Here is a 15,634-nt window from a genome sequence, read left to right on the forward strand (position 1 = left end):
GTTTCAAGTGGCCTGTTTACCTATATATAATTTCTGTCCCCACATATTTTCAATAAATTCCAAATATTTTCTTGTTTGACCAAAATCAGGTCACGTTTTTCTGAAAAGGTGCTTTGTCTTGTTCCTAAATTTTAGGAAGCATTTACGATTGCCAAGATGAGTTTTGACTTTAGTTTTGTAGAAACCAAAGAAATGTCTCAAATAGATGGCCATGTTTTTTTGTAGAGTTCTACGATTTACTTCTATATTTATTTGCTTGGTATGAACACAATAAAACAATATTACTTGAGCTCAGAAAAGTAGATCGGGGGTTAACCTGTAATCCCGTCTCATGATACAACTTTGCCCTGTGGGGCGTCTTCTCGCCACCTTCTTCCTTATGCTTGTTCTTCATCCTGGTGACCCACAGCTGTCTGTCCTCCTCCGGTTAACACTTAACAGTTGCTCCCTGTGAGTTAACGTCTCCTTGTTGCCTCAAAATGGTCAGTGAACGAACATTTCTCATTTCCTCAACCCTCATTCTTGCAACACGCTCAATTCGATGGGCAGAACCTGGTGTTTTCTCATTTTAATTTGCATGTACATGTTTCAGTTTTAGGGACTTTACTATTTTTTCCGCCACGTTAGCCAGTCAGTAACCACCTCCCGCGAGCATCCCCTTGGCTATGGAAGGTCAGCTGGGCTCCATTCACAAGTTCTTCTGTTTCCTATGCAGATACCGAGTTTTGATGATTGGAGATGAAAAAGACCAAGTCAGGAAAGAGGATGAACTTAATAGGCAAGTACTGACAGAGACCCAGTACCTTTTCCTAGGCTGCTTGATTGGGTTGTCTGCAGCCTAGCACAGGGTCATCTAGGGCCGAATCTAGCCTGGCGCTGGTTTCTGGAAATAAAGTGTTATTGGAACACAGCCACACCCATTGCACGTGTAGTCTGCACTGCTTTCACGCTCTAACGGCAGGGTTGAGTGGCTGCAACAGAGACCACTGGGCCCAAAGAGACTAAATTATTCATTATTAGGCCCTGTGTGGGGAGAGTGTGCCGACCCCTCACCCTGCCTGTCACTGGCCCAGGTTGAGGACGGGTTGGGGAAGGGGTTTGAACTCCTAGCCCATGAACTTCCCAAGCAAAAACTCCCTTGGTACTTCCCTGATGGTCCAGAGGTTAAGACTTCGCACCGCCACTGCAGGGGGGCGCCGGTTTGATCCCTGGTGGGGAAACTAAGGTTTTACACGCTGCGCAGCATAGCGAAAAGTAAAAAAAAAAGAAAAGAAAAGAAAAAGAAAGAAAGAAGCCTCAGCATTTTCTTTCCATCTTGGATAATCAGTATTCAATTTGATTTTTAGCTCTGTATTCAATGAAAAGCCTATTCTCATTGGAGAAACAGTTGTTTAAAATTAGACAAAAAGAAAATCTAAACACTAACCACATGTGTTAGTTGTCATGAAAACCCGTTTCCAGGTTATGTCACCCCTTACCCACTGGACTGAAACTTTTTCCCTGTGAAAATGGACCAATCAGTAAGGCATAAAAACCATCATTTCTTTTGTTTTGGTTTATGACTAGTTTGGACATTCGTATCACTTTTGTGAGATTGAAAACTTTTTTGAGACCGAATCTACCCAAGATGAGCGTGCCCTGCGGCCTGTGGGCTCACGTGGCCCTGTTGCCCCGTCTCTTTCAGCGTGGATGACATCCACTTCCTGGTGCTCCAGAACCTGATCCAGAGCACACTGGCCCTCTCGGACAGCCAGATGGAGATCTACCAGTCATTTCAGGTGGGTGTCGGGGACGCAACATCAGCTTCACAGCAGTGCTCTGGAACTCGGGGCCCTTCCCAGGCCGGGCCATGTGAGGTTTCCACCCCTTCACTTCACTGCAGGGCCTCAGAGGGCCTGATTGCCCCTGAGACTCTAGCCCTCACTCCGTTCATCTTTTTTTTTTTTTGGCCGAACCGCGCTGCTTTTGGAATCTTAGTTCCCCAACCACGGATTGAACCCAGGCCACAGCATTGAGAGTACCGAGTCCTAACCCCTGGACCACCAGGGAACTCCCCCGTTCATCTCTGAAGTATGGGCACAGGATCTGGTGACCTCCAGAATCCCTCCCAGCGCTGAGGTTTTGAGTCTAATGTTGAAGGCAGAAAATTAGGCAGAAGAGGAAATGAACCTCTCAAAAGAGCTGAGAAAGTAATTGGACTACACGGCATATCTTTTCCAATTATAATGGACAAATATCAACATATTTTGATTGCTAGATATCGCCCAGTGGGAAAGCTGCCTTTCTGCAGGCGTTGAGTCATATATCTCTTGAGAACTTACTAGAACTGTAATGCTGCTTTATCGTGGCCGAATGAGGATGAAAGAGAAAGGCGGATCTCATTCAGCCCCGCACTAAGCCTGGGAAGTACTCTTTTACAAGTGTGAAAACTTGAGGTTCAGAGAAGTTCAAAAGCCCATGCCCAAGATCCCAGAGCTCATCCATCTAACCTGAGTCTGTGTGGCTCCAAGCCCCCAGCAGAGGGGCCCACTCCCCGAGCCCGTGCTTCCCTTGTTTCTAGTGATTGCAAAAGTGTGTTCCAAGTAGAGCCTGTCTACTTTTGTATTTAGTCTCTAAACCCAAAACTCAGCTCTTCAAGCCAGTTTGGGACATGAGGGGGAAAAAAAATAAGAAAACAAAAGGCTGGTGTTATTTCTCATCCCACTGATCTGTTTAGACGGGTGCTGTCCCAAACTTTGTGGGGATGCTTCAGAGTCAACTGGAGAGCTCTTGTGGCACGTGGGCCCCAGGCCCCACCCCACAGTCTGCAGTCAGGAGTGGAGGGGGCAGGACCCTGACGAGCTCTCCTGCCCAGCCGGGGTTAGAGCTAGCAGGACCTCGGGGGTCAGTCCAACCACCGTCAACACGAGAAAGCCCAGCCCCCGAGTTATGGCAAGAACCTGTTCCCTGTGTCCCAGCCAGGGCCGTGGCCTCACTTTTCCTTCCTCTAGCTCCATTTCCAGGTGGGGTCTGAGCGGTAGGGATGGTGCCAAGGGGCTGTCACTCTCCCTGACCACCCAGGGTGTGGGAAATCCCATGAGAGAGAGCATCTGAGCCCAAGGAGGACACAGGGCCCTTCTTCAGCAACCCCCTCCCCCTGGCAGCAAAAAGTGGGAGGTCATCAGGGATGAAGTCAGGGAATTCCCTGGTGGTCCAGTGGTTAGGAGTCCACGCTTTCACTACCGAGGGCCCGGGTTCCATCCCTGGTCAGGGAACTAAAATCTCACAAGCCACGTGGTGTGCCCACCCCACCCCACCCCCCAAGAAAAAAGAAAAGGGATGAGGTCAGAGGCCACCCGGGATCCTACCAGGCTCCCTGCAGCCCTGAGCTTCCGGGAAGTGTGCTGCAGGAAGGTGGACGTCACAGGCACCCCAGATGGCGGTAGTTCACTGTGTCTGTGACAGCCCAGCCTCTTAGGAGTCTGACGGGCTGTGCCACACTCCCCACTCACTGTGCGTGGTCTGTGCGCTCCTGTTCCACGTCAGTGGCCGTCTGGGGAGCGTGCCCATCCTCGTCTTCACATGGAAGAGGCGAGCAGAAGGTGCAGGTGTTTCACAGGAAGCTGGATTCAGCTTCCACTTCCACTTGGGGGGAAGCAGTGATGACCTAACGGCTGCATCCTGCTTCTTCCCTCCTCCCCACTCAGTCTTCCCTATCAGGCTGCTAGTCCGTGCGCCAGGACTGAGGTGGTACCTGGAGAAATTGAGGGCACTGTGCGCACCTCGGACTGACAGGACCCAGTGTGTGCCCAGACCCCACTCTGTCTCCGGGAGAGCCACCCCCCATGCTGCCCCAGTACCCCAACTGACCACCACTTGACTCCCAATCCCCTGGTCACTGGCTCGAGGACGAGACCTCATCCTCTCCCTGGTCCCGCCCCTCCCAGCAGTGTGGCCTCAGGACATCCCTCGAAGTCCATGAGCCTCAGTCTCCTGTCACCCTTGGGTCCCAGGGTCAGTGCAGCAGAGAAATTTCTAAGCCAGGATTCTGAGACCATGCCTGCAGGTTTTCTTGGCCGGTGCTTTGAACTTTCCTGGAGGCATTCGCTGTCAGTTGACTGAACCAATGCTGTTCGGAAAACGGGAATGACGGGACTGCCGGTCCCGCAGCCCTTTGAGCTGCGCCTCCTCTGGGCGGGATCCACATCTGCGAGCCAGGGAGCCATGGCGGCGTGGCCCCCGGGGGGAGCCTCTGCACCCAGGACCCAACACCGCTCTCCATTTTGCCCCATGCTGGGTGCCAGGCGCCTGCTGGGGCAGCAGTACGAGTCCTGTGCTCCGTAGAGAGTGACAGGGAATAAACACATGAGACCATGTCACGTAGACACGGTTACTGCGGAGAAAGGGAAACAGGTCAATGTAATTGAGTTGACTGCCGAGGAGCGGGACGGAGGAGGATTTGGCCTTTCAGGGGACGTGTGTGAGCTGAGAGCTGAATGTTAGGGAGTCAGCCACGCAGAGCCTGGGGGAGTGTGCTGTCCAAGAAATGGGAGCAGGAAGTGCAAAGGCCCCAAGGCGGGAGTGCCTTGGCTTTTTCAAGAAACATAAGGAAGCCGGTGAGGCTGGAGGGTGGTGAGCAAGGGCTGCACTTATCGTAGGAGTTGAGGCCAGAGTGGTGGGCCAGGTCCCACTCACGGGGGTCTCGTCAAGCCTAGTGAGGACTGGGAGTTCCCCCTGCAGACAGAAGCCGTCGGGGCTTTCGAGGCAGGGAAGGAACATGTGGTCTGATTTAGGCATCAAAGGTCTACTTTGGCTGCTGTGCAGAGTGGTCGGGCTGGGGGCAGGGGGCCACGGGGAGAAACGATCGTGGCATGGCCCAGATGGTGGCAGTGTAGATGGCACAGACCAGATGCGTCTGGGAACATATTTCGGGGGTAGAGCCCAGCAGACATGCTGATGGGTTAGGTAGGGGTAAGGGATACAGTGGTATCAGAGATGATTCTGCGTCAGCTCCCAGCGTCTTTGCAGCCAGAGAAATAGGCATGGGGCGCAGCCCACCTTTCCCTGCAGTTGCCTGTTCTCTGTACTCTCTGAGGTGACGTGAAGGTGGGTGCGGGCCGACCGTCGGGATGTGGGCTTCCTCCGGGCTCTCCCCCACCGCCAGCCGCTTCCTCCGTCGACGATCAGCTGTGGCTTCTGTGCATCCACATCGGGGTCTTCCCCCCCGCCGGCTGGAGAGCCCTGTTCACGCACGGCCTGCTGTGTTACAGACGTTCCGCCTCTACCGGGAGTATAAGGACCACATCCTGGTGAAGGCCTTTGTGGAGTACCAGAAGAGGAGCTTGGTCAACCGGCGCCGGGTCAACCACACGCTGGGCCCCAAGAAAAACCGTGCTCTGCCCTTTGCGCCCATGTCCTACCAGTTGTCCCAGACCTACCACAGGTGAGCACGGGGAGGGCGGGGCCTGGCTGCAGAGAGGAGCACAGGTGAGCGGAAGTGACGGGCGTCCCTCTTCATCAGAGAGCAGGGCGGCCTGGGCCTCTCGTGGCCTCGTGTGCGAGACGCAGCCTCTGGGACCAAGTTTCTCATCAATGTCTGTCCTCCCTTCTATGGGAATAAGGTTAATGCTTGCCGTATTTTGTGTTGGGGTGTTTTACCAATTTTGTAGGTAGTTTGTTTCCCTTTTCCCCATAAAATTGGGTAAAATGGGTTTCTAATAATTAGACCAGCTAAGAGTGCACCCTTCCGGTTGGATGTAACCTCGGTCCTTATCTTCACGGCTCCAAGTTGTACCAGGCTGCCTGTCTTGCAGGCTCGCACGCTTCATTTGGAAGCCATCATGTACTTTTTTGTTGTTGTTGTTGTTGTTGTTGTTGTTGTTGTTGTTGTTGTTTGGTGGTATGCGGGCCTCTCACTGTTGTGGCCTCTCCCGTTGCGGAGCACAGGCTCCGGACGCGCAGGCTCAGCGGCCATGGCTCAAGGGCCCAGCCGCTCCGCAGCATGTGGGATCTTCCCAAACCGGGGCACGAACCCGTGTCCCCTGCCTCGGCAGGCGGACTTTCAACCACTGCGCCACCAGGGAAGCCCTACTTTTTGTTTTTTTAAGTTGCTCTTTATATATATATATATATATATATATATATATATATATATATATATATATATATATATATATATTTATTTATTTATTTTGGGCTGCATCAGGTCGTTGTTGCTGCATGCGGGCTTCTTATTGTGGTGGCTTCTCTTGTTGGGAAGCATGGGCTCTAGGCACGTGGGCTTCAGTAGTTGTGGCACACGGGCTCAGTAGTTGTGGCTTGCAGGCTCGGTAGTTGTGGCGCACAGGCTTAGTTGCTCCGCGGCATGTGGGAGCTTCCCGGACCAGGGCTTGAACCCGTGTCCCCTGCATTGGCAGGCAGATTCTTAACTACTGCGCCACCAGGGAAACCCCATCATGTACTTTTTATACCCAGTTTGTGGCATGTCAGCAAGAGGTTGTTACAGGGTCTGGAAAGTCACCCCTCTGGACAGAGGCAAGGGCTTGACTGCAGGCTCCGAGTGGAGACTGTGAGATCGAACATACGCATATCCCTTTCCCTCTGTAGGGGTTCAGGGCTTGCCTTGTGTAAAGATGATTACAAAAAGCACATTCATCTTCCCCAGTTTGGTACCGCGAGGCCTAGGGTGTTGGCTTAGATGAAAAGGTGCAGCACCTTCATCCGAGATGGAAAACAGGGCTTCCAGGGAGAAGCTGGTGTGTTTAGTGTTGATGGCAAGATATGAAGTGCCCTCAGCCCATCCGCACCAAGGTCTCCAGCACCCTGTCCTCAGAAAGGCCCTTCCCTTCTCTTTCTGCGTAGGATTTTCACGTGGCGATTTCCGAGTACCATCTGCACAGAATCATTCCAGTTCTTTGACAGAATCCGGGCTGCTGGCAAGTTGGACCAGCCTGATAATTTTTCCTTCAAAGAGCAGGATAATAACGACTCCACGAGCGACCTGGTGGCTTTTTCTTTGGACGGCCCTGGAGGACACTGTGTGGCCGTCCTGACCCTTTTCTCCTTGGGCCTTGTTTCCATGGATGTCAGGATCCCAGAGCAGATCGTGGTGGTGGACAGTTCAATGGTGGAGAACGAGGTCATTAAGAGGTGAGAGCCAGGGCAGCCACTGGGACGCTGCTCTGAGCACCGTCGGGGGCTTTGGGCACCATCACTTCCTCGCAAGCTGTGGCATCTGCAATTTTATTTCCTCAGTCATCTGGGTTTTATTTTCAACGAACACTTGCTGCGTTTCTCTGCGTTGTGCTTGGCGTTGTGTGGGTATTTGCCGTACAAAGACAGCAGGGCCTCGGCAGTGCCTTCCGGGAGCTCACGGGTCTGTGAACCAGGGATTCCAATGCGGTGTCCAGTGCAGCACCTCCTGCTGGTGCCTCTGGGCGCCAGGGGAGCCAGAGGAGGGGGTGACTGGGCCACGCCAAAGAGAAGGACCCGGAACAGTGTGGCACGGAAGGTTGGGTAGGCAGAGCAGGGGTATCGTTAAAGGTTCCTTGAGGCTGTAATAGCTGGATTGGGATTTAATGGAAAAGCAGGCATTTTTGGACAGAGACTAGGAAGGGTTTCCAGGCCGAAGGGACAGCCCTTGCAGAGACACAGGTATAGGGACGGGGGGTGGGGGGGTATGGAAGGTGGACGAGGGGGATGAATCTGGAGCACAGTCTGTGCTGACCTGACCTCACAGCCGGATGCCAGGGCCACATCTGTGGTCCGAGCGCCGCTCTCTGAAGGGGCGGCCAGACCAGCAGAAAGCTTGGCTGGGCTCCGTCGTCCAGGTCCGTTTTCTGCTCCTAGCCTGGGAAAGGACGGCACCTTGGAAGAGGACGAGGACGAAGAGGAAGACCTGGACGAAGGCTCGGGGGCCAAGCGCCGGAGCATCGAGGTGAAAGCCCGCCAGGCCTCCCACACCAACTACCTGCTGATGAAGGGCTGCTGCGCCCCCGGCATCGTCAGCAACCGCAACCTCAACCCCAGCGACAGCATTGTGGTGAACTCCTGCCGGGTCAAGCTCCGGCTGCGCTGCACCCCGAAGCCCACCGGGCTCGGGCCCGCTGGTGAGTGCCCCCCCAGCTGCCCTGTGGCCCAGACCTGGGGCTCATGGCCAGGCTCCCAAGGCCACGTGTGGCAGCCACCACTGACTGAGCCAAAGCGGAAAACGAAGGAAAAGCCCTCCTATCCGTAGCAGTCGGCACGGGGGGCACACGTCCTGAGTTGCCCACTTGGGGACCCCTGGGCTGTGCCCGCTGTGTGGTTAGTGCTCACCATGGTCTTTTTGCCCGAGTGTTGTCTTTTGACCTCTTGCTGTGAAAGATGAGTATTCTGCTTATGTTCATTATCTCTTATCTCCTTTACTTCCAATTTTTACACTTTTCTGAGTTCTTCTGTTGATTGCCCTTGAGACGATAATGCCTTGCTTAAACCTCCATTCCCTGCGCCCTTAGTTTCTGGCCGTCTCTCTCCTCCCTCCATGTAAAACGAGAATATTGGGGCCTCGTCCCTGCACTTCTCTTCCCCCTTCCTGCCCCTTTCCTGCTCTGTCTGACTTGCCTTTATTTTCACATGTTGAGGTGTTCACCTTCACAGCCACAGTCAGTATTCTGTGCTGTATCAGGAGCTTGGCCCAGGCAAAAATGTGATGACCTGTAGCCTGTGGTCTGAGCAGAGACACCTTGTACAGGAAGCACCAGAAACCAGCCGTGGCTGGTGTGAACAAAAGTCGGGACTTGGGCTTCCCTGGTGGCGCAGTGGTTGAGGGTCCGCCTGCCGATGCAGGGGACACGGGTTCGTGCCCCGGTCCGGGAAGATCCCACATGCTGCGGAGCGGCTGGGCCCGTGAGCCATGGCCACTGAGCCTGCGCGTCCGGAGCCTGTGCTCCGCAACGGGAGAGGCCACAACAGCTAGAGGCCCGCGTACCGCAAAAAAAAAAAAAAAAAAAGTCGGGACTTGTGGGCAGGTCCCGGCGTATCTCACGGGGTCTGCGGAGCCGTGGACATGGGAGCATAAGGAAGGGTGGGGCCCGAGCAGCCTGAGTGGAGGGCCACCCTACTCCCTCCAGAACTCTAGGGTTCTGGTTCTCAGATCCCAGCCCCACCTTTGAGCCCTTCCCTGTGAATCTTGAACAAGAGAATCATACTGGCCCTGGGGATCCAGTGGGCTGGAGTCAAGGGCCCAGGGTGGCATGTATCAGGAACCTGACTGCCAGGGGCCCAACCGTGTCCACCCAGAAGGCAACCCCTGGACATTTGGGGAGCAGTGAGTCGGTGTTGGAGCATGACCTGCCTCGGCATCGCTTGTACACTGGTCTGGGGAGGAGAGGGGCTTCTCAGGGCTGATTCTGGTCCTCCTGGTCTCCACAGCCACTTCTCTGGAAGAGCTGATGGTGGGAACCTCCTGCCTCCCTGACACATTCACCAGGCTGATAAACAGCCAGGAGGACACCTGCAGCTTGGAAGAGTTCGCCCACCGGCTGGCGCTGTCTGGGTACAAACCCGGAGACGTGTCTGCCGCCCTGGAGGTCCAGGGGGCCATCGCAGCAGCCGGTTGCTTTGGGGTGGACAGGGTGGAGTTGAGCCGCAGGTTCTCTGCCTTGGCGAGGACAGATGGGGAGCGCTCGCGGACCTTCGCAGACTACGTCCAGGTGAGCTGTGCTCTCAGGCAGCCTGTGGTAGCCAAACCAGAAGTAGCCACTCACGGGCCAGACGCACGCTGCAGGTGGGCTAGGCTTGGGGCATGTAGTGGAATTTTTTCAAAAGCTGGATTCGTTGTCAACATGGAAGACAGGAGATCTTGCCTGAAATTTTGCCAGCTTCTCCTGAACGTTAGAAGGTCTGGCCACTCTGGGCCCTGTTTCTTCAGCACAGCTGGCCGGAGCCCCCCCAAGCCATGGGCCTTGTCCTCCCCAGCTCTCTGCTGTCTCCAGATACCCTGCACCTGGTCCACAGTACTCACCACTTTGTTAGCGCAAGTCCGCGTGCCCGACACGCAATGAGGCCCAACAAGCCGAAACGTCCGAGTTTGGAGGGGAGAAAGGTTTACTGCAGGGCCCTGCAAGGAGACAGGTGGCTCATGCCCCAGAGAGCCCCGAGCTCTCTGAAAGGTTTTAGCAAAGCATTTTTAAAGGCCAGGAGAGGGAGAGGGGTCTCAGAGTACGTGATCAGCTCGTGTACAGTTCTCTGATTGGCTGATGGTGAGGGAACGGGGCGGTGTCACGGGTTAACGCTGTCAGTCCTTAGGTGGCAGCAGGTCTGGGGGCTGCAAAGTTAAATTTGTTCCATTTGATGGGGGGGGGGGTTGCCTCTGTAAAACAACTCAGGAAAGTGCACCAGATACTGTTACCTGGGTACTGCAGAGAGGAGCTAAAGCAGAGGGTATGGGGGAAAGGCCTGCCCCGCAAAGGCCCCATAGGGTTCTTCTTGGTTACAGCTTTACCTGCCCGCACCCATTTTCATCAGTGACCCCTGAACCCAAAGAATGTGAGAAGAGTTGGACCTTTTAGATCAAGTGCCCCGGGACCTGGCTTGCCCTCCTGCGTGTCAGTTGTTATCGATGTTGCAGAGGTGCCTGCCTTGCGTGTGTTCCTGGGGCAGGGGGGAGGGTGTGGAAGTCGATAGTTGTCATTATCAAAGGAGTTCTTACCCATACAGGAAATGCAAGAGGGCTGTTGAGTACCTTTCACTTGGTGTTGGATTGTTCTTAAAACTCATGGTGCCTCTGGGGCCCTGGGAGAGAGGGTGAGGATTTTCCCCAGGCCCCGGTGCTGGAGCCCAGGCAGCAGATCCCGCTGACTGCTGAGAGGCGAGGGGCAGGCAGCTCCCTCTGTTCCCTGGTGTCCAGCACAGGGCCCTTGTGGCCCATGCGCCGCTAACCCTCCCCAGACCCGCATGATGTGGGTGTGAGTCCTGCGTCCAGGCTGTGAACAGGGGCAAACTCCTTGAATCTTGACTTGTGGGTTTTTTAATAAAAAAGAAAAAGATGTTGGTGAATCCCTGTGTGCTGCCCAGAGTTGGTGCAGCTTGTAGATAAGAACAAGGACGTGGGAAGAGGGCGTGGTGAACGAGGGAAGGAGTCAGTCTCCTTCACTTGGGAATAATTATGGCTTTTGCAGAGAAACTTGGTAACCCTCGGGGTGGGGTGTTAAGTCTAGGAGGAGCTGGCCAGGCAGAAGGAGACGTGTAAGGTCACATCAGCTTTGAGGGCGCAGGCGGAGCCACCTGTGCTGAAGGAGCTGGGCTGGCCACTTGCTCAGAACGCTTAAAACACCTCAGGCAGGGGAAGGGGACCCCAATGACCCTGGGGATCCCTACAGACGCCGTGTGTCTCCTGCTTTTCCTAGGACCTCTTAGAGCAACAGCAGGTGCTGGAAGTCGGCGGCAACACCGCTCGCCTGGTGTCCATGGCCTCTGCCGAGCCCTGGCTCCTGCACTCGGTGCGGCTAAAAGACAAAGAGGAGGGCACTGACCCTCAAAGAGAAGATCCCCAGGCCAGACCCCCTGAGGGGCCTTCCAGCGAGGACGACCCCTCTGAGAGGCAGGCACCACCTTCTCAGGGCCCCCTGAGCGCCAAGAGGCGTGCCAGCTGGGCCAGTGCAGATGTGGACAGCCAGGGCGGGGGGGCCGACCCCGAGAGTGCCCCAGAGCCCCCCACAAAGAGGCCCACACTCCAGGACTTGCGTTTGGCCCCCAGCCTGGGGCCCAGAGCAGAAGAAGAACCAGAAACCCAGGTGCCTGCCCTGCCCACAGCTCCTGAGGACACAGACGTAAGGGAGCCTCCCCCCAGAGCATCGGAAGCCAGGCAGGAGGACCAAGAGGGTGTCGGGGTACCCAGCTCCCCAGGCCGAGAGCAGCTGAGCTGTCAGGCCCAGCTTCCGGAGGGCCCTGAAGACCCCAGAGGTACCAAACCCTGTCCCCCACACCACCTTCCCCCACCTGCCCATTCTCTTGTCACGGGGCCTGATGGGCGGGCGAACCTGCTGCAGCCACAAAAGGGGCCTTTACATCAACTTTTCACGGCCTCGACTTCAAGGGGGAAGCTCTTGCCTGTTGACACTCGTATTTCCACTAGAGGGCAGAGGCCTCAGGCGCTCCTAAGCCGACCTGTGAATCATGAGGACACGGCGCTCTCTTGGTTCTGGAAAGAGGTGTTTCCTGAAGCATCCCTGTCAGGAAGCAGAAAGGGGAGGGCTCTGGCCTCCCCAGGGGCCTAGCAGGTGCCCCATTTTCCTCTCTCATGCTGTAATCCTCTGGGATGTTTTTGCCCAAGGGTTTCACACCCCCAGCTCTGCAGTCAGGGCTTCAGGCGCTCGCCGCTCCCCGGGGCAGGGTGTCCTCGGGCCCTGAGCCCAGCTGCACACTTGCACCCTGCCACCTGTCCCATGTTGTCCTGGACGTGCAGGCTTTGCCCCCCACGCCCTGCCGCCCTGGGGTGAAGGCTCTGAGGAGCAGCATTGCTGTTGCTTTGTTCACTGCTTTATCCCCAGACCCAGAAGGACTTGAGGAATGAATGGGGGGAGGGAGAGATGGGCCTCACCTTCTTCAGTCTCCCACACCCTTTCTCTCTTAACAGGTTTGGCGGATGGTTCTGCGGCTGGGGGCCTCTCCCAGGCAGCGTGGGAAAGGTGAGTGTGCTTCAGACTCAGGTGGCCTGGGCCAGGGGGAGCGGTGAGGGCCTTGGGGGTTGTCCCCAGGGTCCAAGATTAGTTATTACGTGACGGTCTTTCACAAAGATCTGTCTGGCACAGGGGTCCGGGACACGGGAGGGACTGTTGGTCCCGCTCACTGGGGGACCAGGCAGGTGCTCCTCGCACGTGGTGGACGAGGGCCAGCAGCGCTGACCGCTGTAGCGCCTGGTCCGTCGGGAAAAGTGGGTGTCACAAAAGCCTTTCTGGCGAGGGGGCGCCTGCCCCAGTGTGTACATCACCCTCAGCTTGGCGGGGCCGTGCTCTCCCAGCTTAGATGTCGCCCCCCGCCAGGGCCCAGTCACGCGGTCAGAGCCAAGTGTCCAGCTACCCTGGGGCCTGGCCTGTCCCGCGCTGGGACCCTGTGTGTCAGACCAGTCACTGGTTAAGCTTTTAGCAGAAACCTTCTAAGGAAAGTGTGTCTGGAACCCCCGTATACAGCACAGAAGTAGAACTCTTGAGTACAGACCTGAGAGCTTGGTCAGAAGGGGAGGCAGCCAGTGGCCCGGGTCCCAGATGGAGCTGGTAAATCCAGAGGTCCTAGCACTTCCCCACCCCCTTACCCCCACCCCCGCCAGTGAGCGGTGATGTGGGTCCGGCGCTCGTGGGCCGTGGGGCTGGGACCCCGTCTGTCCAGATGGGAGGGAGCGGCGGGAGGTGGAAGAGCAAGAGGGAGACGGTCCACAGCCCTGAGCCCCAGGCCAGGCGCCGGACCTCGCCGAGCCTTGGTGTCCCATCCCCGGAGCTGGGACCATGCAAGCCTGACGCCCGTGTGCCCACCCCGCAGGGACTGTGAGAGCATCCGCTTCATCGGGCGCCCGTGGCGCATCGTGGACGGCCGCCTGAACACGCCTGTGATCAAGGGCATGATGGAGGGCATGCTGCACCACATCATGACCAGGCCCGGCGTGCCCGAGAGCCGCCTGCTACAGCACTACGAGGGCGTCCTGCAGCCCCTCGCCGTGCTCGAGCTGCTCCAGGTGTGACTGGGCTCGGGGAGGGTCCTCATTGGGTCCCCGTCCCCCACTGTGGCTCCCTCTTCCTGGGTCTGGGCTTGAGTCTCGGCCAGGGGGTGGTGGGCGCATTGGCCGAGCTTGAGAGTGTGGCCGCCACGTACAGGCTCGGCCTGCGGGGGTGCGCTGGCCTCCTGGCAGACAACCAGGCTCCTCAGAAGAGCCTCGGGCCCCAGGTGTCCCCCACACTGCTTACTCCCCGCCCCCCGTCAGCCCCACTTCCCTCCAAGGCCGCGGCGCTGGCCGAGCCCCACACCCGCTTCTGTCCTCCTGCCTCTGGCCTCTGTGCCCTTTAGCGCTGCTGGCGCCCAGCCTTCCACATCCCCCACCCCTGCCCTGGGTTCCTGTCCCCAGGCCGTCCCTCACAGCTCCCTTTCCCAGCCCCGAGCTGTTGCCCAGGCCTACATGTTGGCATTCCCGGGGTCTTGCCTCTGACCCTTTCTCTAGACCAGGGCTCAGAGGCTCACAGGCCCACAGGGGCAGGTGAGTAGTGAGTGACAAGCCCCCGTGGGTGGCAGGGAGAGCTGGAGACGTGCTCGTGGCCTCCTGAGAGCAGCTCGACCTGATGGCCGCCGTGCACTCCGGCCTTGTGTGCCCTGGGCCTCCAGCTCCTCCACAGAAGTGGAAACGGGAAGTTCACTGTGAAATTCCCCGCACTTTACAGCAGGTCTGGGCCCAACAGAACCGCATCTGGAAGCTGGCCTGCAACCCCTGCTCAACACAGGGCCGCTGTACAGATGCTGGTCACTCGCTTCTCTCTCTTGCCCTGGGCTTTTGCCTAAACCCCCCTGGTCAATCCCTACTCCTCTCTCAAGGCCAGGTTCAGGTGTTTGTTCTGGGAGCAGCTCCGGGCACAGAGGACGTGGTCCTCGAATGCCCCTGTGAACCGGTCTGTCTGTGTCGTCTGCAGGGCCTGGAATCCCTCGGCTGTGTTCAGAAGCGCCTGCTGAGAAAGCTCCCGGCTGTCTCGCTCTTCTCTAAGCCGGCGGGCGGAGAGGCAGAGTCGTCCCCCAGCCCGGGCGGGAGCCCCATGGTCTTCTACGAGCCCACGCTGGACTGCACGCTCCGCCTGGGCCGCGCCTTCCCCCACGAGGCTAACTGGAACAAGTGGGTCCACTTCTGAGCCTCCTGCCCCAGCGCCGGCCCTGAGGAGAGGATGTTCTCTCCTGGGGGGGGCCCACATGTGCGGTGCAGCCTGGCGAGGTCGGGGCACAGGGGGCCCTGTGTCCCGCCCGCTGCACGGGTACACTGTGCCCAGCCTGCTGCCCCGCCTGTGGTTCCCGGCCTGGAACTCTGGAAGGAAGGCTGCCCGCCCGCCTGCTCCCAGGCCCTTCCAGGGCTGCCCCGAGGACTGCGCTTTGTCAACCCGGGGCCTGGGGGAGAGCTTGGAGACACTGGGCCTGCTGATCTCCTCCTTGTGTTCCCAATCTCTCTGGAGCCTGGGTTGTGGGGAGCATCCTCCAAGGGCTTCCGAGGCGAGGCTGCCCAGGCCCCGAGCCTTCTGTAAGGACATCCACTGGCCAGTGAGGGGTCAGGAGCTGGGGGCCACAGGGGTCTGCCCCATCCACGCAGACCTCGCCTTCCAGATTCCAGCCACCCCGCCGCGGAGGACTCTCCCTGCTCCCTGGAAAGCCCTTGTGGCCTGAGGGGCAGGGCCTCTTGGGGACGTGTCACAGAGCGGGGCTGGGTGCCCCACTGCCGAGGGCCTGGCATAGACTTCCTCCTCTCCAGGCAGTGCCCCTGACCCCTGGGCTGGGGCTGAGCCTGCGACCCGCCTGCAGGCCTCCTGCCACCTAGGAACGGGGAGTCCCGGCAGCTTTGGGGTTTGTTTTGTTCTTTCAACCTCTTATTAAGAAAAAAAAATCCCCTGGCATGTATTTATATATTTTTTAATTAAAGCAAAGTAAAATGCAA

The 15,634-nt window shown here is 57.2% G+C and overlaps 1 protein-coding gene across 1 annotated transcript in view; it reads left to right on the plus strand.

Moving 5' to 3' along the window:
- The window catches only part of GTF3C1 (general transcription factor IIIC subunit 1), a 72,870-nt gene extending 57,236 nt beyond the window's left edge, over positions 1–15,634 (plus strand). Inside the window, exons 28-37 of the mRNA XM_060120301.1 lie at positions 716–778; positions 1,685–1,778; positions 5,250–5,422; positions 6,841–7,128; positions 7,828–8,087; positions 9,391–9,671; positions 11,367–11,922; positions 12,596–12,647; positions 13,495–13,687; positions 14,631–15,634. Of these exons, the coding sequence (XP_059976284.1) occupies positions 716–778; positions 1,685–1,778; positions 5,250–5,422; positions 6,841–7,128; positions 7,828–8,087; positions 9,391–9,671; positions 11,367–11,922; positions 12,596–12,647; positions 13,495–13,687; positions 14,631–14,843 (2,173 nt within the window). The 3' untranslated portion in view covers positions 14,844–15,634. The remainder of the gene's footprint in view (positions 1–715; positions 779–1,684; positions 1,779–5,249; positions 5,423–6,840; positions 7,129–7,827; positions 8,088–9,390; positions 9,672–11,366; positions 11,923–12,595; positions 12,648–13,494; positions 13,688–14,630) is intronic.

Source organism: Mesoplodon densirostris, chromosome 16, assembly GCF_025265405.1.
Source record: "Mesoplodon densirostris isolate mMesDen1 chromosome 16, mMesDen1 primary haplotype, whole genome shotgun sequence".
In the NCBI taxonomy this organism is placed as follows: domain Eukaryota; kingdom Metazoa; phylum Chordata; class Mammalia; order Artiodactyla; family Ziphiidae; genus Mesoplodon; species Mesoplodon densirostris.